The sequence below is a fragment of the Patiria miniata genome, unplaced genomic scaffold (assembly GCF_015706575.1).
Source record: "Patiria miniata isolate m_02_andy unplaced genomic scaffold, ASM1570657v1 HiC_scaffold_7, whole genome shotgun sequence".
Classification (NCBI taxonomy): Eukaryota; Metazoa; Echinodermata; class Asteroidea; order Valvatida; family Asterinidae; genus Patiria; species Patiria miniata.
Genome location: NW_024037074.1, coordinates 29,353,955 through 29,377,061, shown reverse-complemented (window position 1 = coordinate 29,377,061; position 23,107 = coordinate 29,353,955). Strand labels below are relative to the sequence as shown.

At 41.7% G+C, this 23,107-nt stretch overlaps 2 protein-coding genes across 2 annotated transcripts; both read left to right on the top strand.

Moving 5' to 3' along the window:
- The first annotated feature begins 5,026 nt into the window (after positions 1–5,026).
- Positions 5,027–7,316, top strand: LOC119718815 (collagen alpha-1(X) chain-like). The gene is made up of 2 exons (XM_038188237.1): positions 5,027–5,073; positions 6,391–7,316. The coding sequence occupies exon 2, from the start codon at positions 6,391–6,393 to the stop codon at positions 7,216–7,218; it is 828 nt and encodes a 275-aa protein (XP_038044165.1). The 5' UTR covers positions 5,027–5,073; the 3' UTR covers positions 7,219–7,316.
- A 3,535-nt stretch (positions 7,317–10,851) lies between these two features.
- Positions 10,852–11,796, top strand: LOC119745095. The gene is made up of 2 exons (XM_038221317.1): positions 10,852–11,069; positions 11,295–11,796. Exons 1-2 carry the CDS (start codon positions 10,852–10,854, stop codon positions 11,794–11,796), a joined length of 720 nt encoding a protein of 239 aa, XP_038077245.1.
- The last annotated feature ends 11,311 nt before the right edge of the window (positions 11,797–23,107 follow it).

The window sequence follows — 23,107 nt, the reverse complement described above, 5'->3', positions numbered from 1 at the left end:
ATGGATCTTTGGCCTTATTTACTGGGGTACCCTAAGGAGGTTATTTGCTAAATATTTCCAGGAGAACACTCACAATTTGAGACAGGGTAGCACAGCAGTTTAGCAATCGTGATTACTGCACAACGCTGCAGATAAAAGAGGTGAGAAAATGGATCTCTGTGCTACTAAATAATGGGGTCTAAATGTCTTAGGATGATCGGGGCGGTAAGGAGGATTGAGTCACTCCTCTTCCATGAAATGTCCCATAATTATGATCAACGTCTCAAATAGCCTCTCCTAATTCAAGCTTCTACTGCCCGGATTCACTTGCCGATCTCCGTTTAAAAATGAGGGCTTGAGGTCTGAAGGCGGGTTTCTTGCGCCTTAAAACCAGTTTGCTCCGGGCAGGTGGAGACAGCAACTCCGATTTCAAACACTTATCGAACAGCCATCGGTCAGTGCTACTGTGTGGATGCGAAACATGGACTCTAACTCCTACGAGTCTGAGACCAAATCGCAGCCGGTCGGGATCGGATGCAGTTAGCAGGCCACTGTTACCAGCACTCGCAGCTGGAGGCACACAAAGTCATTCTCTGGAAACCAACTCACGGATACAGGAGGCGAGGAAGACCGAAAATATCTTACACCGGGGTGTTGCAAAAGGACACCGGTGTAGAATCGACAGACGAACTGGCCACCCTCGTGCGGGACCGAATTAAGTGAAAAGGCCATACTCGAGCCCGCCTGTGGGCGAACGAGTTTTGACTTTTGGACCAAAAAGTTTTCATTTGTTTGACCGGCGAAAGGTTATTTATGAATGGGAGTAAATATGTGCTAGGTCGGTATTAAACACTATGTTTAAGACTGGTTGGAGTCTGGAATGCTGATAATTACCCACTGCTTCGCCTCGGGTAAATATCAGCATCTAGACCCCAATCAGTCTTAAACAAAGTGTTTAACACCTCTCAAGCACACATTTATTTCCTTATTATTCTATATTTTCGTCATTGACTATTAACATTTAATTATCTGCACCTCTCATATTCACATTTAATATTGCCTATTTAATACATTACCGTATTTATTGACTGTTTCTCTTATCTGACAGCCATAAACATATTGTTTTGTTTTAGGTTTGCATTACAAGAGTTTTAGTTTCAATTTGTTTGTGTATTTCATCAACATTTTTTTTTAAGTATTAACAATCAACGCACGCGTGTATGCTAGAACATGTACATATATACTAGAGCAATGCCCTCAATAGCTACGTAACGTCCATTTCCACTTAACATCTTCTGCATCCCCAGATCTTCACCAGTTCCAAGTTGACGGTTCCCCAAATGATAATAAGGAATTAACTCTGCTGGTCAAAATAATGGCCTAACTGTAGCCTTTTTACAAGGTCAACCTGACTCTCACCGGTATATGACCGAGTGGCGAAACAGCAAGGCGTTTTGATCGGAGACTATAAATCTTCCCAGGGATTCCTCACAACAACTATACCAAGGACCAAATCATACGGCTCAAAGGCATTCTCACACGTCTCTCCCAAGTTGTGGAATGCCCTTCCATCCCCACTTCGAACAGCTCCAACCATAGACAACTTCAAATCTAACCTCAAATCCCATCTGTTTCAATTGGCCTACTCTCATTCACTGTAATTTTTGCTTACCTATGTTTGCTTTGTTAAGCGCATTGAGATTTCCCTCGGTTATGTTTTGCGCTATATAAGACTGTCTTATTATTATTATTATTATTATTATATCGGCGCTACGCCATTGCTTAAGAGATTATTAAATGTCGAGATGATTAAACAAACAGAATGACACCTTCTGGTGTGATTAATTTGTCCGGATATCACGAAGGCTAAAGTTCAGGATGACTAGTTATGCGGAAGTCATTGAATAACAAACACAGGAAATCTGGTCATGCAAAACATGCCTATTTTGTTTATATGGAGGGATATTTATCTTAATTTATTTTACGTTCTATTGTTGAACTGTGTCATTAGTTTAGCTAATTAATTGTGCTTTGTAGGCCCATCATAGCACTTCACACATTCCTGCCTTTCTGGGAATGTTCATTTGGACTGGGTTTTACACACTTCTAAAAACGCACGTCCAACAATACAAGGCTGCTAAAATATTATACAAAGCTGACAGCAAAGTTCATAGAAGTTCACTTAACTTTCTTCCAACTTGTATGTAATGTATCTTAGTCTTTAAAATCCCCAATAATAAATAGCAATGCCTTACCCATGGCCACAACTATAGACACGGGGTACATGAGCCCCCCTTCCCCTTCTCCCCCCCCCCTACCCACCTCACTGCTTTCCCCTCCCCCTTCTTTCCCCTTCTTTCCCCTTCCCCCCCTCACTGCCCCCCCCCCCCCGCCAGTGGAAGACCTTAGCCCCTCTCCTCTTCCCTTGTGCTCTAATTTGAGATCCTGACTTGAACAAAATGCACTGTTGTCTGATAGTACGTTTCATTTGAGTTAAGTGCATCCATTTAATGCACCCACAGGTGCTCCCAGATTTAAGTTAAATCTACTTTGGCCGCCATCTTGACTACGATATAATTCCACATGCAATCCTAAATAAATCGAAACAATTAATTCAATGGACTGAAGTACCAACTGCACATTTAATGAATCACGGCCAGTGAGTGTAGGTCAATTTTCTATCCACCAATCAGAGTAAATCACCAAACAAGTCGGTGATCACCAGTGAGTGACAGGTTGTATGTATCAATCACAAATCGTGTGTTTTAGATGTACGTGTCACCGACATCCATATCCGCCAATAAGATGCGGCTATTTCAGTGTCGGTGACACAAGTTTTGATTCTGACTGTATAGCATCCACCACATTGACATCACTTCCTTCTTATTAACATGAAGCGAGTCGATGATGTCTGAGTGACAGCGAGCAGGGGCCAATCATAAACCGGGCCAGTCACTGCTCGGGAAATCTAAGGCACTATTTAAGCCACGAGCGGCCTCTTCACTCCCCACAAGACGGGCAGCACCTCTTCACCCTCAGACGACAACCCGAGCGAACTGCTACATTGCAATAACGAGATTTGCTTGGTGAGTGTTTGAAACAATTAATTGTTGTTTTTTCCTTTTCTTTTTCAGAAACAAAAAAGTTGCCTTTTTTGCACATAGTGTTATTTAAGTCAGCGTGGGATTCTTTTTAAGATTATTGCTGAGCGCGGTAGCCGTCTTGAAATTTCCCCATTCTCTAACTGTACTTGCTGGAGGACTGAAAAACACGATTTTTCTGAACAAAACTTCGATTGAAACTGATATTGCGTGACTACTGCTACACGGATGTTCACAGCCAAGCAAGTGCGCTAATATTCGAACCGCGCCATTTTCTGTCAATGATTTATAATTACATTCAAACATTGCTAATAACAGTGTGGCTAGTCGGAAACAAACGCTCTATGGTTTCACTATTAGAAGGCGCAAATATGAACAGACCGGATGATCATGCAAACAGTTTTATTCTACTTCAAATTGCGTTATACCTAACTGGATTTATTTCTAATCATGTACAGAGTTGATATTTGTAGACATTATTCGGCCCTGCTGCATGTTCTGCTCTCAGCCTTAAACATTCGAAACACAAGATCTGGGATGAATTTAGTGATGTTTGCATGTAAAGGGTTCAACTCAACAAGCCACTATCAAGACTCTGTTGAATATTTTTTGAAACACCGATAGTGGTATTCACGAGGCGGCCATATTGTATTGAGAGTGAGGTAAAATCTTGATTTCTGGAACTTGTGTAGAGAAATGGAAGCAAGTTAATTACTAATGAAGTCCATTCTGCTTCAGTGAATAATTTCAAACTTGTAATTTAACGTTCCCTAATGTGTAAAGCCAGATAAAAAACAACTGACAGTAAAGTAAGGCTGCATTATGCCTGCATAAAAAGTCAGGCGCCATCCCATTCAACAGTTAACAATTAATAAGATACATTCAGGGAACTCGACAAAAATGGCCAAGTCGTGAATAAGGCCCATTTGGCTTCATGCATGTATGTGAACACTAAATTATTATGCAGTAAATCTGCCATTTCTGGGACATACTTTGTTGAGAAACAGATGGTGGCTGATGCTAGTAACCAGTCCGGTGTTCTAATTTCCCGACTGTTAAATAGTTCTTTTTGTAACGACTGTTAACTTGAATGCCACTTGTAATATTTTCGCCACTACTTCCTTGGTATGAGATCAATTTCCGTTATTAATGCAGAAAATGTAAGCTCACTGTGATTCTCACGACCACCAATTCAAGCACATTTTGAGCCAATGGATTAAAGAAACATAGGATCATCTACTGTTGGTGCATTTTGTTTGTTAGAAGCAACATAATTTCTTAATATCTTTAGTAAGGTCCTCAACATCTATTTAATCTGTTGAAGTTTCAGCTCAGTAAATACGTACATTTTGAGGAACCTGTTGAAGATTCAGCTCAGATAGAAGATGGGTACATTTTGAGGAAAATGTATGTGCAATGTTTTGATTCTCGTAATGGAATTCCGTCTCCAACAACGTACAACAGCGTGATGTGAACGTGGGGTCACTTTTTAATTAAACCAAATCTATACAAGGGTTTTCTGAACGACTTAAGGGAATTAGAAACCGGTCATATCTTCACTTATGACATTGCAAAGTTTCTGTCATGATATAGGTACTTGTCCAGACATTGCCATATGATCTCACGTGACTTTAACTTGATTTTGCTGACATACTTCAACAAAACTCTCATTTTGTGATTAATTTGTTTGATTCCAAACTAGTAAATCCTCAAACAAAGATGATTGTTGCTCAAACGTGAGTCCAGTCAGGGCCGTTGGAGAACACAATTCGCTTGAAATAAAAAAAAATTAAAAAAAAGAACTCAATCCGCAATCACAGAGATTTGTTGCGGTGTTTTCGTGTGAAATTAAGCTATGCTTTCCCTACCAGTCCCCAAGTCATCTCCGAGTGAATTTTGAATGACTAATTTTTGTGGGTATTATTTTCAGCTAGCTAACTGCTCGAGTGTCGAGGATTCCTGTCCTGATAGAATTCCAAAACGTTACTTCAAGGTAAGTGAATATTATTTAATAATTACCTCAATCAAGCATCTCAATAGAGATGATTTGGTGGAGAATTATCTTTTCATATGCATTGATACATTTTGAGTCAAAACTATAACAGATTGTGTTTAGTGTGTCATATTTAATCAGTTGAAAAGCCCCTCGACAGAAACCATGTTTCTTTACGGTAATCCAGCGGGAGCTGGTTAAATATTGTACTTTGTGTGTTTTGTCTAAAATGTTTATGTGTGTTTCTGAGTATTTAATTTTGTTGTTTATTGTAACGAAATGTATCCCGAAAAATGAAATAAATGTAAATATTAAAATATAGAGAACTGGCCATCATCCTAAAGTCCTTTTAAATTTAAAAAATATCGATCATCACGTAAAATAAGTAGGAGGAACCATGGGCGGATTCAGGATTTTTGGCCGGGAGGGGAGTTCCATCAGCAAATCAATGCTGAAATGTAGACAGGTTTTATTTTGTCCAGACACTTGACTCCATAAAATCAAGGGGGGGGGGCTCGTACCTTACTTCATTTGTTGGCGCCTTCAAATCCGACGATTTACAGAATAGTGAACAAATACTCCCTAACAACTGGCTCAGAAGCTGGCTCTGTACGTATTTTGAGCACAGGCGGAGTTTTTCTTATTACCATGCAGCATATGTTTGGGTGTCATAGCTGGGAGGCCGGTTTTCGCATTATTTTTAAGGAATTTCTGTAAAAAGAAAAACAAAAAAGACACACCTGCGGGGGAGGGGGGAGTTTGACCCCCCCCCCCCCCGATTCCGGCGACTGGGAACACAATGTTCACCCAGTGCGGTGCTGAGAAGACCAAAATACCTCCTCGTATGGACTGACAGGGTTAATTTCCGGCCAAATTCGTCCAAGTGATATTCATAAATCATGTTCCTCATATATCATGATCAGAATAAAAGAAGTTTTGTTCATTATAGTTTCCCCAGCGGTCCGTTTTCAGATTAGTCAGATTTAGACTTCAATTTAGACAAAGAGCGGATTTTCTTCTTAAATAATTCAGCGATGCTCTCCAAACTGTTTCATTTTCGTCTCCGGGAAATGAATTCCCTTTAATGAGAATGTTTAAAGAGTAGCTTTTCCAACTTGATCAGTGATGTTTGAGAAAATATTCACATTTTTCACATGTTAATAACGTCTGAATTTATTTTTAATTTAAAAGACGCAAAGTTTCAAAAGTCTAACTCTAATATAATTTCTCCAGTTTTCTCTGACCTCAATTTTGTTTACCTCACCTTTCCCTAGTATTTTCCATATTTTTTTGTATTTCCCTTTTTTTTTTAAACAGATGAACAATTGCATGGCAACCATTATTTCAATCGCCCTCCTTCTGGGTAACTCTGTCAAGCTCCGAGCTTCCGTTACTGGGCCGGTTCCCTCGGACGGTGATGGTCCTGCGTGTCAGGTGTGTCAGCAGTGCTGCCAGGGACCTGCTGCAATACCCGGCATACCAGGTCTGCCTGGGCCAGTAGGACCGATGGGGCCGTACGGTCAGCCGGGGTCAAAGGGCGTTGCAGGACAGCAAGGTGAGATTGGGCCGATTGGACCTATGGGTGAGCGGGGAGCACCTGGGAACACTGGGTCTAAAGGTGATGATGGGATTGGCTTGCCTGGCAAGATAGGTCCCAGAGGTGTACCAGGTATCGTTGGAAGAATCGGAGAAACTGGTGTCAAAGGTCAGAAGGGTGAGCCAGGGGAGAGACCAGACGACTCCAACCAGCGGGTTGCGTTCACCGTGGTGAGGGTGAGCAGCTCGGTTACCTCTACGAGTCGCGACACCCGCTTGCCATTCCAGGAGACCGAAACGCTTCTGCCGGGTACCAGCTTCGATCTCGAGACTGGCACGTTTACCTGTAGAGTGCCGGGCACCTACGTGTTTACATTTTCTGTGCTTCAATATACTTCAAGCACTATCCTTTACATACATCTGAAGAAAAACAACGACTGGGTTGTCACTGGATATAGCGGGGATTCAGCTAGTCAAGAGCAGGTGTCTGGGAGCGCGGTGCTGGTGCTGCATCGTGAAGACACGGTGTATCTTACCATACACGGCCAGGCGGGTAGTGGTTCATATCACCACACCTCATTCAGTGGCTTCCTCCTTTACCCCGAATAGTCAAACACAATAACCACGCCCAGTATATACACGATCACGCGCTTTGCCGAATTTCCAATCGCTCCACCGTCTATCCGAAACAACATCTAATTAATAAGTAAGTGTAAAATTAAAATTCTTTCAATTTTATCAAAATAATTCAGTTGAATACTGCTTTACATGTACTTTAATAAGTGCATACGCAGAACGGTTTTACGGCATTGGGTTAACAAATGGTTTTGAGTACTTAATAGTAGCACCGTATGGTATTGTTTAAGTATCATATTATAAAATCTTGCAGCCTACTTAAAAGTACTGAAATTATATTATCCTGATTGAAACGTTTGTATATATAATATATATCTAATAAATAGATTTAGAAGATGTGTCATTAAAAAAATCGTATCGCATATTTTTCCTTTTTGTTCGAATAAGGTAAGCATTACATTCACTGTCAAGCATACATTGTTATTTGAGAGATACTCCTGTATATTCAAATGCATTTTGGTCATGGATGGATGCATTTTGGTCATTTTTTCTTTATATGTATTGAATTTAAACTCTGACTAGGCAGCCGACGATTAGTTTACCAAAGTTCAAATTCAAAATGAATACGAATCAATAAATCTGTCACTTGTAATCGCCATTCACTTGAAAACAAACGTATCGGTTGCCCTTTTGTCAAGATGCGCTGAGAGATTGCGTACGTTCTCTCAGGTTTCTGAGTTTTGTTGTTTGATCATGACACCGGATTAAAACGGATTTCCCAATAAACGTCTATCTAATCATCCAAACTTCAATACTTGAAAGTCGCAGATAAGGAGCTCGAGGCTCTTCCTTGGGTGGGCGGGGGGACACGCCCCATTATCATTTTTGAAATTCACAAGTTTTGATGTTTTTAATAAGCTTGCATTTTAATTGCACAATATGACCCTAACATTCTCAAGTTTCATAATTTATTTTATTGTTTTCCTCCCGTGATTTGTTTAATTGCAGCTATAGTATTGACTGTGGGAATTCGTATCAAATAATTGTTTATGATTTATTGCAATGTTTGTTTTTAAATGTAACACTATCACAGACAAACAACCAATTGTTGTCTAACGCTTGTCAGGAAGGGCCTATAACACAGCAACAGTTTATAATTGGTCCTCAAAAAAGTGTTTCTTAATTTGTTTAGTACATTTTGATTATTATAGCTCTGTTTGGCAGTTTCAAATAAATTACATCACAAAGTAATTATAATAATGCGATACGTATCGAATACAACTACTCAGAAAATGTAAATAATTAATAAAACTCCAGTTTTTGATAATGTTGAAAACTACCTGCCGCGTTTTTAAAGCTCCTTCAGCTGGACTTCATTGGTACCAAAAACCACGCTTGTTTTACACTCCATGTTTTGAAGAATTCAATCGAATTTACGGAAAAGTAAAAAGACTTTTCAAGCATTGCACTTGGATTGAAATCGATTGTTACAGTATTAAATGATTAGATACTATTCTGACTATCGCGAACACATTTTTTAGAAGTAATGTTTAATCTGTAATTGATTTATCAATATAGCTTTGTTATTAAAAGTATTGCAGACAAAGTCCAGTTGTTTATTGTGTATGTTTTTGAGGTTTGAACTTTTTGCAAGTCAGGATGATTCAATTTGGGGCTGGGGTTAAAGATCTGATGCAGAGATTGGGTTGAGGGTGGGTGGGGGTACAGTTAGGGTCGGTGGCACTAGAGGCATAAATCCGTATAAGCGAGGGGGGTGGGTGATAACACACCGCCTGCTTGCCAGCAAACCGTGGAATTCGAAAATCGGTGGGGGATGGACAGCAGGGGACACTAGGGGCGCTGTTGAAACCTCGTCCCCAGGGTGTCGAGCAGTACGCGCCCACCAGACCTGCTTTTTCACCCTGGTACAAGGGCGGATCCAGAACACAATTTTTTGGGGGGCCAACAAAAACGTTGGTCCCCCAAAAAAGTGGGTCCACAAAATTACGGCGTGGGGTTCGGCGCCCTCTTATTAATTAAAAATTGGTTTCGATTTTTTGTTGGGGGAGGGGGCATGGCCCCCTTTGCCCCCCCCCCCGGATCCGCCCTTGCCCTGGGATTGGATCATTTGCATGTGTAAGATTTTTGAACACGTATGCAAATGAGCAATAGTCTGGTATTTTTGTATGCGGTGTCATATATTGTCAACAATATTGGAAAGGAAATTAGTATTTTCGAGAAGGCGTGGACGAATGATCGCGAAAACACATGCTGCAAGTACACAATACAAATCCATTACTATCCAATAGCGGTATCAAACCATGATCGGGAAGAAAGTTTCCTATCCATGGCTTATTATTGGAAACGAGGTTGGAAATAAAGTAAGCACTGGGGACGAGGTTGGCGCTGTTCAGGATAAAAATGCACGCGCAATGCAAACTTACGCGCTTACGTCCATTAACACATTGAGCGTGTGTATTGTTTGTTCTTTTTTGTAATTATCTAAACATATTTGTTTGAATATTTTTTGTTATTCTCATCACAACACTCGGGGGGGGGGGTGATCCAATGGCCAAGCATCCCACTTATTAAAATAAAGAGTGGGGATAAATCCTTCCTATCACTACTCCATGATTTACGCCCATTATATTTGGGAGTGTATGGGTTGCTAGCTCTATTGTTGGTGGGGTATAATGTGGGCAGTGGCGTATCCAGAAGGGTCCACTCGCCAACCAACGCTGCACCACAAAACAGGTTGAGAAAATTTACGAGGCCCTTACAGAAGCAGTAATGGGAGTGCCGGCTCACAATTTCTTGACAATACTGGGCGACTTCAACGCTAGAATGGGCCCTGAAGATGCACCGTTCACTTATCATGATGCTACCAACAGAAAAGGAGCATTGCTAGCCGAGTTCATATCGGGAAAGATGTGGACCTTCCAAGACAGAGGCTTGGGGATGAGGCGTCAACTAGACAACGTCATTCTAATGCGTAGCAAGTGGAGGAACATCATTCTGAATTCTGAATCGTGCTCGTCATTCAACTCCGTCGACTCAGACCTCAGAATAGTCTCCATGAGGGTGCGTCTAAGTCTCAGAGTACCAAAGCCGAGCGGTAGGACTAGGTACAACGGGAAGGAGTTCTCATCCCGCCCTGATATTCAAAAACGCTACACGGTGGTGATGCGCAACTACTACCAGTTGATAGAGGAGCAAGAGGACCCTACTGAGAGGTGCGGAAGGTTCATCAAAGCGAACGAGATAGTGGAGTGGTACCTAAGAAGGAGAGGGTAAAGAAGTCTCTTCAGTCGAAGCACCCAGACATCGCAGCTGCGAGAGAGGCTGTCATATAGGCACGCCTGTCCTGCGACAGAGGCCACAATGAAGAGAACAAGCAAGCTCATAGTGTGGAAAAACAACATTTGTTCTACACCTATGATCGACTAAAATGAAGAGGTCCTCAATGAAAACACTCAAATAATTGAGGCGTAGCACGGTGGATTACGCTACGGCGAGGGCTGGAAGGTCATCAACGAAATAACTGGACGCTGGAAAGCAAAGGAAGGGTAGGTAGCAGGAGCTTCCCCTTAGAAAGAGTGGAAACACAGTTATGGTAAGCCCATGTCAGCAACCTACTAAGCAGCGCACCAGAGGTCGAAGATTCGGATGAGTAGGGCAGCAGGGCCGGATGACATTCCACCAGAGGTGCTCAAGAACTATGACCTTGACGCCATAGTGTTGGAGATGTGTTGCATGGCCCTAATGGATAATCAGAAGCCGTTACAGTGGTCGCTCTACAAGATCATACCAGTGCCCAAGGCTGGTAACCTCTCATACCCTGACAACTACGGAGGTATCAGTTTCTCATGCATCATTGCAAAAATGTAGGCCTACCGTTTGATCCTGAATCGCATCAGAGGCGTCATTGATCCACTGTTCAGAAACAACCAAAACGGCTTCCGTTTAAACAACCTAACAAATTAAACAACCTAGCAGCAGTATTCACATTTATCGATTTCAAGAAGGCATTTGATTCCATACATCGGGGAATAACGTTAAGAATCTTAAAGGCCTATACAGAGTTCCACCCCTGTTACTCCGTGCCATAGAGTCATGTACGCCAACACACTGGCTAAGGCGGTTACTCCGGATGGTGAGACTGACTTATTTTACACCACAGCAGGAGTGCTCAAAGGCAACACCCTAGAACCCTTCATCTTTAACAATGTTCTCGACCATGCCTTGGGTAGAGCCATCAATGGGAGGGAGACCGACCTCAGATTCACTGTCACTCCGAGAAGATCGAAAAGGCAACCAGCGGTCACAGAAACGGATCTCGACTTTGCTGATGACATCGCGTTGATGTCTGATCAAGTCGAGCAGGCGCAAGTACTCCTATACCTTGTAGAAGCAGAGTGCTTGAAGGTAGGGCTCAGGCTTAACACAAAGAAAACTGAGTGTTCCATCTACAACACGCCCGAACACATCCCACTGAAGACGCTGAAGGGTAGAGAGCTGAATGAGGTCCCTGACTTTAAGTACCTGGGCGCGTGGATCAACTCTAGTGACCAGGACATCAATATCAGGAATGTCATGGAGGGCACTGGCTGACATGAAGAAAGTGTGGAGTTCCACCATTAGCCGCAACGTAGAAATCTATTTCTTCTTGGCAACCATCGATCAGTGCTACTACATGTATATGGATGTGAAACATGGACTCTAACTCCTACGATGGAGTCGGAGACAAAATCGCAGCCCGTCGGATGCAGTTAGCAGGCCACTGTTACCGGCACTCAGAGCTGGAGGCACACACAGTCATTCTCTGGAAACCAACCCAAGGATACAGGAGGCGAGGAAGACCGAAACTATCTTACACCGGGGTGTTGCGAAAGAACATCGGTGTAGAATCGACAGACGAACTGGCCACCCTCGTGCGGGACCGAATTAAGTGAAAAGTCTATACTCGAGCCCGCCTGTGGGCGAACGAGTTTTGACTTTTGGACGTTTTTTGACCGAAAAGTTATTGATGAATGGGAATAAATATGTGCTAGGTCGGTATTAAACACTATGTTTAAGACTGGTTGGAGTCTGGAATGCTGATACTTGCCCTCTGCTTCGCTTTGGGTAATTATCAGCATTCCAGACTCAAATCAGTGTTAAACCTAGTGTTTAACACCTCGCAAGCACAATTTTGTTTCCCCTTATTATTCTATATTTTCATTATTGACTATTAACATTTAATTCTCTGCACCTCTCATTTTTACATTTAGTATTGCCTATTTAATACATTACCGTATTTATTGACTGTTTCTCTTATCTGACAGCCATACACATATTGTTTTGTTTATTTTCGCATTACAAGAGTTTTAGTTTCAATTGTGTGTGTATTTCATCAACTTTTGTTTTTCAACTTTTAACAATCAACGCACGCGTGTATGCTAGAACATTATATTCAAGAACAATGCCCTCAATAGCTACGTAGCGTCCATTTCCACTCGACATCCTCTCCATCCCCAGATCTTCCCCAGTTCCAAGTTGACGGTTCCCCAAATGATAACAAGGAATTAATTCTGTTGGTCAAAATAATGGCCTAACTGTAGTCTTTTCACAAGGTCAACCTGACTCTCACCGGTATATGACCGAGAGGCGAAACAGCAAGGCGTTTTGATCGGAGCCTATAATACACACGCCAAAAGAGTGACTTGCGAGGTTTTCCAAGCCCCGGCTTCATTCCATATATACAGCTTCAGCTCCATTGTAAAACCGCATGCCCGAAGCCGAAAACGGAACGAAGCCGCAGTTTGGAAAACACCTTACTACAGTAGGCCTTAATTTAACTTCGGGCGTTTTGTAAGTTTAGGCTTCGTCTCTAGCTTTGGAACATGGCCATCAATGTTAAGCCCCTAAACACATCAGTGGGTTTTTTTTCACCGGATTTGGGAGGAGGGGGAGGGGCTTGTGGTCGTCCAACGACCGCACCCCACACTTATATCGGCGCTACGCCATTGCTTAAGAGATTATTAAAATGTCGAGATGCTTAAACAAACAGAATGACACCTTCTGGTGTGATTAATTTTCCGGATATCACCAAGGCTAAAGTTCAGGATGACTCGTAATATGCGGAAGTCATTAAATAACAAGCACAGGAAATCTGGTCATGCAAAACATGCCTATCTTGTTTATATGGAGGGATATTTATCTTAATTCATTTTACGTTCTATTGTTGAATTGTGTCATTAGTTTATCTAACTAATTGTGCTTTGTAAGTCCATCATAGCACATCATATATTCCTGCATTTCTGGGAAGGTTCATTCGGACTGGGGTTTACACAAATCTAAAAACGCACGTCCAACAATACAAGGCTGCTAAAATATTATACAAGGCTGACAGCAAAGTTCATCGGAGTTCACTTAACTTTCTTCCAACTTGTATGTAATGTATCTTAGTCTTTAAAATCCCCCAAAAATAAATAGCAATGCCTTACCCATGGCCACAACTATAGACACGGGGTACATAAGCCCCCCCCCTTCCCCTTCCCCTTCCCCCTTTTATCCCCCTTCCCCCTTCCCCCTTCTCCCCCTCCCACCTCACTGCTTCCCCCTCTCCCTTCTTCCCCTTCCCCCTCACTGCCTCCCCCCCCCACCCCCCAGTGGAAGACCTTAGCCCCCCTCCTCTTCCCTTGTGCTCTAATTTGAGATCCTGACTTGAACAAAATACACTGCTGTATAACAGCAGTACGTTTCATCTGAGTTAAGTGTATCTATATAATGCACCCAGGCGCTCCCAGATTTAAGTTTAATCTACTTTGGCCGCCATCTTGACTACGATTTAATTCCTCATGCAATCCTAAATAAATCGAAACATTTAAATGGACTGAAGTGCCAACTGCACATTTAATGAATCACGGCCAGTGTACGTCATTTTTCAATCCACCAATCAAAGTAAATCACCCAACAAGTCGGTGATCACCAGTGAGTGGTTTGTGATTGACAGGTTGTATGTGTCAATCACAAATCGTGTGTTTTAGATGTACGTGTCACCGACATCCATATCCACCAATAAGATGCGGCTATTTCAGTGTCGGTGACACAAGTTTTGATTCTGACTGTATAACATCAACCACATTGACATCACTTCCTTCGTATTAACATGAAGCGAGTCGGTGATGTCTGAGTGACAGCGAGCAGGGGCCAATCACAAACCGGTCCAGTCACTGCTCTGGAAATCTAAGGCAATATTTAAGCCACGAGCGGCCTCTTCACTCCTCACAAGACCGCAGCACCTCTTCACCCTCAGACGACAACCCGAGCGAACTGATTGCAAGAACGAGATTTGCTTGGTGAGTGTTTGAAACAATTAATTGGTTTTTTTTCTTTTCTTTTTCAGCAACAAAACAGTTGCCTTTTTTGCACATAGTGTGGTTTCAGTAAGCGTGGGATTATCCTTAAGATTATTGCTGAGCGCGGTAGTCGTCATGAAATTGCCACTTTCTCCAACTGATTTTTCTGAACAAAACTTGAAGTGAAACTGATATTGCGTGACTACTGATACACGATTGTTAACAGCCAAACAAGCGGGCTAATATTCGATACGCGCCATTTTGTGTACATGATTTTTAAGTTACCTTCAAACATTGTTAACAACAGTGTGGCTAGTCGGAAACAAACGCTCTATGGTTTCACTATTAGAAGGCGCAAATATGAACGGACCGGATGATCATGCAAACAGATTCATTCTAGTTAAAATTGCTTTAAATAACTGGATTCATTTCTGATCATGTATAGAGTTGATATTTGTAAACATTATTCGGCCCTTCTGCATTCTCTACTCTCAGCCTTAAAAGTTCGAAACACAAGATCTGGGATGAATTTAGTGATGTTTGAATGTAAAGGGTTCCACTCAACATGCCACTATTAAGATTCTGTTGAATATTTTTTTGAAACACCGATAGTGGTATGGGCCTTATGCACGAGTCGGTCATATTGTATTGAGAGTGAGATAAAATCTTGATTTCTGGAACTTGTGTAGAGAAATGACAGCAAGTTAATTACTAATTAAGTCCATTCTGCTTCAGTGAATAATTTCAAACTTGTAATTAAACGTTCCCTAATGTGTAAAGCCAGATTAAAAAAAAACTGACAGTAAAATAAGGCTGCATTATGCATGCATAAAAAGTCTGGCGCCATCCCATTCAACAGTTAACAATTAATGAAATACATTCAGGGAACTCGACAAAAATGGCCAAGTCGTGAATAAGGCCCATTTGGCTTCATGCATGTATGAAGTATTGTGCAGTAAATCTGACATATTTTCTGGGACATACTTTGTTGAGAAACAGATGGTGGCTGATGCTAATAGCCAATCCGGTGTTCTAATTTCCCACCCGGTTAAATAGTTATTTTTGTAACGACTGTTAACTTGAATGCCACCTGTACTATTTTCGCCACTACGTCCTTGGTATGAGATCAATTTCCGTTATTAGTGCAGAAAATGTAAGCTCACTGTGATTCTCACAACCACAAATTCAAGCACATTTTGAGCCACATAGGATGAGAAACATACGTTCATTTACTTTTGGTGCATTTTGTTTGTTTGAAGCAACATAATTTCTTAATATCTTTAGTAAGGTCCTCAACATCTATTTAACCAGTTGAAGTTTCAGCTCGGTAGATACGTACATTTTGAGGAACCTGTTGAAGATTCAGTTCAGATAGAAGATGGGTACATTTTGAAAAAAAATGTATGTGCAATGTTTTGATTCTCGTAATGGAATTCCGTCTCCAACAACGTGCAACAGCGTGACGTGAACGTGGGGTCACTTTTTAATTAAACCAAATCTATACAAGGGTTTTCCGAACGACTTAAGGGAATTAGAAACCGGTCATATCTTCACTTATGACATTGCAAAGTTTCTGTCATGATATAGGTACTTGTCCGGACATTGCGATATGATCTCACGTGACTTAAACTTGATTTTGGTGACACATTTCGACAAAATTCTCATTTTGTGATTTATTCGTTCGATTCCAAACTAGTAAATCCTCAAACAAAGATCATTGTTGCTCAAACGTGAGTCCAGTCAGAGCCGTTGGCAGGCGTGGTTCTAGAACCAATATTTTTTTTTTTTTTGGGGGGAGGGCTAGGCGTTGGAGAACACAATTCGCTTGAAATAAAAAAGAAAGAAAAAAAACGAACTCAATCCGCAATCACAGAGATTTGTTGCGGTGTTTTCGTGTGAAATGAAGCTATGCCTCCCCTACCAGTCCCCAAGTCATCTCCGAGTGAATTTTGAATGACTTATATTTTTTTGGTATTATTTTCAGCTAGCAATCTGCTCGAGTGTCGAGGATTCCTGTCCTGATAGAATTCCAAAACGTTACTTTAAGGTAAGTGAATATTATTTATTAATTACCTCAATCAAGCATCTCAATAGAGAGATGATTTGGTGGAAGAATTATCTTTTCAAATGCATTGATACATTTTGAGTCAAGACTATAACAGATTGTGTTTAGTGTGTCATATTTAATCAGTTTGAGAGCCCCTCGACAGAAACCATGTTTCTTTAAGGTAATCCAGCGGGAGCATGGTTAAACATTATACTGTGTATGTTTTGTCTAAAATGTTTATGTGTGTTTCTGAGTATTTAATTTTGTTGTATATTGTAACGAAATGTATCCCGAAAAAATGAAATAAATGTAAATATTAAAATATAGAGAACTGGCCATCATCCTAAAGTCCTTTTAAATTTAAGGAATATCGATCATCACGTAAATTAAGTAGGAGGAACCATGGGCGTATTCAGGATTGTTGGCCGGGAGGGGGGTTCCATCAGCAAATCAACGCTGAAATGTAGACAGGTTTTATTTTGTCCAGACACTTGACTCCATAAAATCAAGGGGAGGAGGGGGGGGGCTCGTACCTTACTTCTATTGTGTGCGCCTTCAAATCCGACGATCATTAACAGTATATTACAGAATAGTGAACAAACACCCCCTAACAACTGATACAGAAGCTGGCTCTGTACGTATTCTGTGCACAGGCGGAGTTTTTTATATTTGCATGCAGCATATGTTTGGGTGTGAGAGCTGGGAGGCCGGTTTTCGCATTATTTTTAAGGAATTTCTGTAAAAAGAAAAAAGAAAAAACAGACCTGCGGGGGGGGGGGTGTTTGACCACCCCCCCCCCCCCCCGCCCCTCCCGATCCCGGCGGCTGGGAACACAATGTTCACCCAGTGCGGTGCTGAGAAGACCAAAATACCTCCTCGTATGGACTGACAGGGTTAATTTCCGGCCGAATTCGTCCAAGTGATATTCATAGATCATGTTCCTCATAATTTATGATCAGAATAAAAGAAGTTTTGTTCATTATAGTCTCCCCAGCGGTCCGTTTTCAGATTAGTCAGATTTAGACTTCAATTTAGACAAAAAGCGAATTTTCGTCTTAAATAATTCGGCGATGTTCGCCAAACTGTTACCTTCATTTTCGTCTCCGGGAAATGAATTCCCTTTAATGAGAAAGTTTGAAGAGAAGCGTTTCGAACTAGATCAGTGATGTTTGAGAAAATCTTCACATATTTCACATGTTAATAATGTATGAATTTATTTATAACTTAACCGACGCAAAATTTCAAAAGTCTCACCCTTATTCAATTTCTCCAGTTTTCTCTGACCTCAATTTTGTTTATCTCATCTTTCCCTATTATTTTCCATATTTTTTGTATTTACTTTTCATTGGTTTTTGTTTTTTGTTTTTTTTGGGTTTTTTTTTAACAGATGAACAATTGCATGGCAACCATCATTTCAATCGCCCTCCTTCTGGGTAACTCTGTCAAGCTCCGAGCTTCCGATTATACTGGGCCGGTTCCCTCGGACGGTGATGGTCCTGCGTCTCAGGTGTGTCAGCAGTGCTGCCAGGGACCTGCTGCAATACCCGGCATACCAGGTCTGCCTGGACCAGGAGGACCGATGGGGCCGTACGGTCAGCCGGGGTCAAAGGGCGATGCGGGTCAGCAAGGTCAGAAAGGTGAGCCAGGACAAACAGCAGACGACTCCAACCAGCGGGTGGCATTCACCGTGGTGAGGACGAGCGGCTCGGAAACCTCTACGAGTCACGAAACCTGTTTGCCATTCCAGGAGACCGAGACGCTTTTGCCGGGTACCAGCTTCGATCTCGAGACTGGCACATTTACCTGTACAGTGCCGGGCACCTACGTGTTTACATTTTCTGTGCTTGAAAAGACTTCAAGTACTACCCTTTACATACATCTAAAGAAAAACAGCGACTTGGTTGTCACTGGATATAGCGGGGATTCAACTAATCAAGAGCAGGTGTCTGGGAGCGCGGTGCTGGTTCTGCATCGTGGAGACACGGTGTATCTTACCGTACACGGTCAGGCGGGAAGTGATTCATATCACTTCACCTCATTCAGTGGCTTTCTCCTTTACCCCGAATAGTCAAACACAATAACCACGCCCAGTATATACACGATCACGCGCATCGCCGAATTTGCAATCGCTCCACCGTCTATCCGAAACAGTGTCGTAGCCAGGAATTTTTAGTTCGGGGGGGGGGGGGGGCGCTGGGGGGGAGGAGGGGGCTGGAACATTTCATGGGGGGGGGTTCATGTAGATCAATGATAACTTTTTTAGAAACTCAAAATCTCAGTGGGGGGGGGGGGGCGACTGGGGGCGACAAGGTTTCATGGGGGGGGGGCTGTCGCCCCCCCCCCCCGGCTACGCCACTGATCCGAAACAATATCTAATTAATGAGTAAGTGTAAAATTTAAATTCTTTCAATTTTATCAAAAATTCAGTTAAATACTGTGTTACATGTACTTTAGTAAGTGCATACACGGAACAGTTTTACGGCATTGGATTAAAGTATGGTTTGGAGTGCTTAATAGTAGCACCGTATGGTATCGTCCAAGTATCATTTAAAACAAATCTTGCAGCCTACTTAAAAGTACTGAAATTATATTATCCTGATTGAAACGTTTGTATGTGTATCTAATAATGTAGAAATAGAAGATTTGTCATAAAAGAAAATCGTATCGCATATTTTTCCTTTTTGTTCGAATTAGGTAAACATTACATTCACTGTCAAGCATACATTGTTATTTGAAAAATACTCCTGTTTATTCAAATGCATTTTGGTCATGGATTTTTTTTCTTGATATGAAATGAATTTAAAATCTGACTAGGCAGCCGACGATTAGTTTACCAAAGTTCAAATTCAAAATAAATACCATCAATAAATCTGTAATTTGTAATCGCCATTCACTTGAAAACAAACGTACCGGTTGCCCTTTTGTCACTGGATGCGCTGAGAGATTGCGTACGTTCTCTCAGGTTTCTGAGTTTTGTTGTTTGATCATGCATGCCTCAGACATCAGCACAAAAATGATTTCCCAATAAACGTCTATCTAATCATCCAAACTTCAATTACTTGAAAGTCGCAGATAAGGAGCTCGAGGCTCTTCCTGGGGGGGGGGGCGTGGGGTCACGCCCCATTATCATTTATTAAACTTCACAAGTTTTGGTGTTTATAATAAGCTTGCATTTGAATTGCACAAAATGACCCATAACATTCTTTTCAAGTTTCATCATTTATTTTATTGTTTTCATCCCGTGATTTGTTTATATTAATTGCAGCTATAGTATTGACTGTGGTAATTCGTATCAAATAATTGTTTTTGATTTATTGCAATGTTTGTTTTTTAAATGTAACACTATCACAGAAAAATAACAATTGTTGTCTAACGCTCATCAGGAAGGGCCTATAACACAGCAACAGTTTATAATTGGTCCTCAAAAAAGTGTTTCTTAATTTGTTTAATACATTTTGATTATTATAGCTCTGTTTGGCAGTTTCAATAAATTACATCACAAAGTAATTATAATAATGCGATACGTATCGAATACAACTACTCAGAAAATGTAAATAATTAATAAAACTCCAGCTTTTGATAATGTGGAAAACTACATGCCGCGTTTTTAAAGCTCCTTCAGCTGGACTTCATTGGTACCAAAAACCACGCTTGTTTTACACTCCATGTTTTGAAGAATTCAATCGAATTTACGGAAAAGTACAAAGACTTTTCAAGCATTGCACTTGGATTGAAATCGATTGTTACAGTAATGAATGATGAGATACTAATCTGACTCTCGCGAACACATTTTTTTTGAAGTAATGTTTAATCGGTTTTGCTTCATCAATATAGCTTTGCTATTAAAAGTATTGCAGACAAAGTCCAGTTGTTTATTGTGCATGTTTTTGAGGTTTGAGGGCTGGGGTTAAAGATCTGATGCAGAGTTTGGGCTGAGGGTGTGTGGGGGTAGAGTTAGGGTCGGTTGGCAGAGGCTTAAATCCGCATAAGCGAGTGCGTGTGAGCTTGTCTTACATACGCAGTGTGGACTTCCGAACAAAAGACGTCCACATAATGTAGGTAGCAGCGACGAAGTGTGGACTTGCCCACGTCCACACAGTGTTTCCCCATTTCTGGAAAACAGGTTTAGAGGCATTTTTGGGTTAGGTTTATCTGTAGCAGAATGAAGAGAAACACTCAAGGGAATCATTGAAAAAAAATTGGGTTGTAAGAGTTTTCACAGTTTGAGAAAAATGAGTTTTTCCACTGGTGTTCCTTAACTACACAAAAAGAAAGGAAAGTCCACACTAGGTATGTGAAACAAGTCAGTGTGTGTGTGTGTGGGGGGGGGGGGGGGTTCGGTGATAACACACCGCCTACTTGCCAGCAAACCGTGAAAATTCGAAAACAGGTGGGGGATGGACAGCAGGAGACACTAGGGGCGCTGTTGAGCATAAAAATATGCTTACGTCCATTAACACACTAGGCGTGTGTGTTGTTTGTTCTTTTTGGTATTTACCTAAACTGATTTGTTTGACTTTTTTATCACAACACTGGGGGGGGATCCAATGGCCAATCATCCCCCTTATTAAAATAAAGCGTGGGGATACATCCTTCCTAACACTACTCCCTGATTTACGCCCATATTGGTCGGAGTGTATGGGTTGCTAGCTCTATTGTTGGTGGGGGTATAATGTGGGCAGTGGCGTATCCAGAACGGTCCACTCGCCCACTAACGCTGCACCACAAGAACAGGTGGAGAAATTTTACGAGACCCTTACAGAAGCAGTAATGGGAGTGCTGGCTCACAATTTCTTGACGATACTGGGCGACTTCAAAGCTAGAATTGGCCCTGAAGATGCACCGTTCACTTATCATGATGTTACTAACAGAAAAGGAGCACTGCTAGCTGAGTTAATATCGGGAAAGACGTGGAGCTTCCAAGACAGAGGCTTGGGGATGAGGCGTCAACTAGACCACGTCATTTTAATGCGGAGCAAGTGGAGGAACATCATTCTGAATTCTGAATTGTGCTCGTCATTCAACTCCGTCGGCTCAGACCTCAGAGTAGTCTCCATGAGGGTGCGCCTAAGTCTCAGAGTACCAAAGCCAAGCTGTAGGACTAGGCATAACGGGAAGGAGTTCTCATCCCGCCCTGATATTCAAAAACGCTACACGGTGGTGATGCGCAACTACTACCAGTTGATAGAGGAGGAAGAGGACCCTACTGAGAGGTGCAGAAGGTTCATCAAAGCGAACGAGATAGTGGAGTGGTACCTAAGAAGAAGAGGGTAAAGAAATCTCTTCAGTCGAAGCACCCAGACAACGAAGCTGCGATAGAGGCTGTCATACGTACATGCACGCCTGTCCTGCGAGAGGCCACAATGAAGAGAACAAGCAAGCACATAGGGTGGAAAAACAGTACCGTAATTTTCGGAATATAAGCCGCGGCTTATACGTTGATTTTGCCCATGAAAATGTTTACTGCGGCTTATACACAGGGCGGCTTATACGCCGAGCCTTGAAGAATAAAAATGAAATTCACATGTGTATTTAATGTACTGGTATAAGAAGAGTATATGTTGCTGAAATGAATTATAAATTAAGAAAGTCATTAACAAACCGAAACCACGTCTCACGTAAAGGTACCGAGCGGTAAAAAAGTACGGTGATGAAAGCTGTCTTCGACACTTGCCACCAGCCGTACGTGATACTGGTACAGTGCAGCAGCGATATGCAGGCATGCTTTCCCAACAGCGGACCACACCATTTGTGGTAACAAAGGGGTGTTCTTTCTTGGGAACAATAATTACCAATATTTTCGCTGTTTAAAAAAAAAGAAAAAAGACCACTACAATTTTTATGGCGTTCGAAACATTTTTTTATTACATAATCAGTTGTTCAACGTCACAATATATTTTGTTTTCTTGAAATGTATTCAAGAAACGATGTAAAACTCAAAAGAGGGACTAAATCACCCCTTACAAAATTAATGGAATCGTCTATTAAAATGTCCACTTCGTTTTGACTATTTCCAAAGAAAGTTACGATCGAAACTTGAATTTTTCTCGCAACTAATCGCAACAATTTGATAAGTTTGGAGGTAAAAACGGACCTGTTTATTCTTAGGACAAAACAAATCAGCATCTGTTGCCACAAAGCAAGATTTGTAGCGCTCCAGTCAGACAACACACGGTGGGTTTCATACTCTCTCACGTGCTGTGGGAAAATGTTGTCATTCACCGGCGTGCGTGGCGCAGGCTGCCGGGCTATGACGGGGCAGCCGGCAGCAGTTCCCGGTGTTTATTTCTCATCAATTCCCATATTTGTTTGTAAAAGTATCAATTGTAAATGATTTGATATAACTTTTGTGGTCCTTTTAATAGCTTCTGTAGTGTGAATGGAACTGGTTCAGAGCATTTTGACTAAAAGTTGGAGGCCTTACAAAATTGAAACCGCAGCGGTCGGTGCGGCTTATACGCCGGTGCGGCTTATACGCCGACTTCAAATCTTAATTTGCAGATTTTTGCGTGCTGCGGCTTATACGCCGCGCGGC

Excerpts from the sequence above, each read along its gene's own strand:
- LOC119718815 (XM_038188237.1), top strand. The coding sequence starts at position 6,391 with ATGAACAATTGCATGGCAACCATTATTTCAATCGCCCTCCTTCTGGGT.
- LOC119745095 (XM_038221317.1), top strand. The coding sequence starts at position 10,852 with ATGAGTAGGGCAGCAGGGCCGGATGACATTCCACCAGAGGTGCTCAAG. Across the intron at positions 11,070-11,294 it reads TCATGCATCATTGCAAAAAT|AGTCATGTACGCCAACACAC; the intron begins GTAGGCCTACCG and ends TCCGTGCCATAG.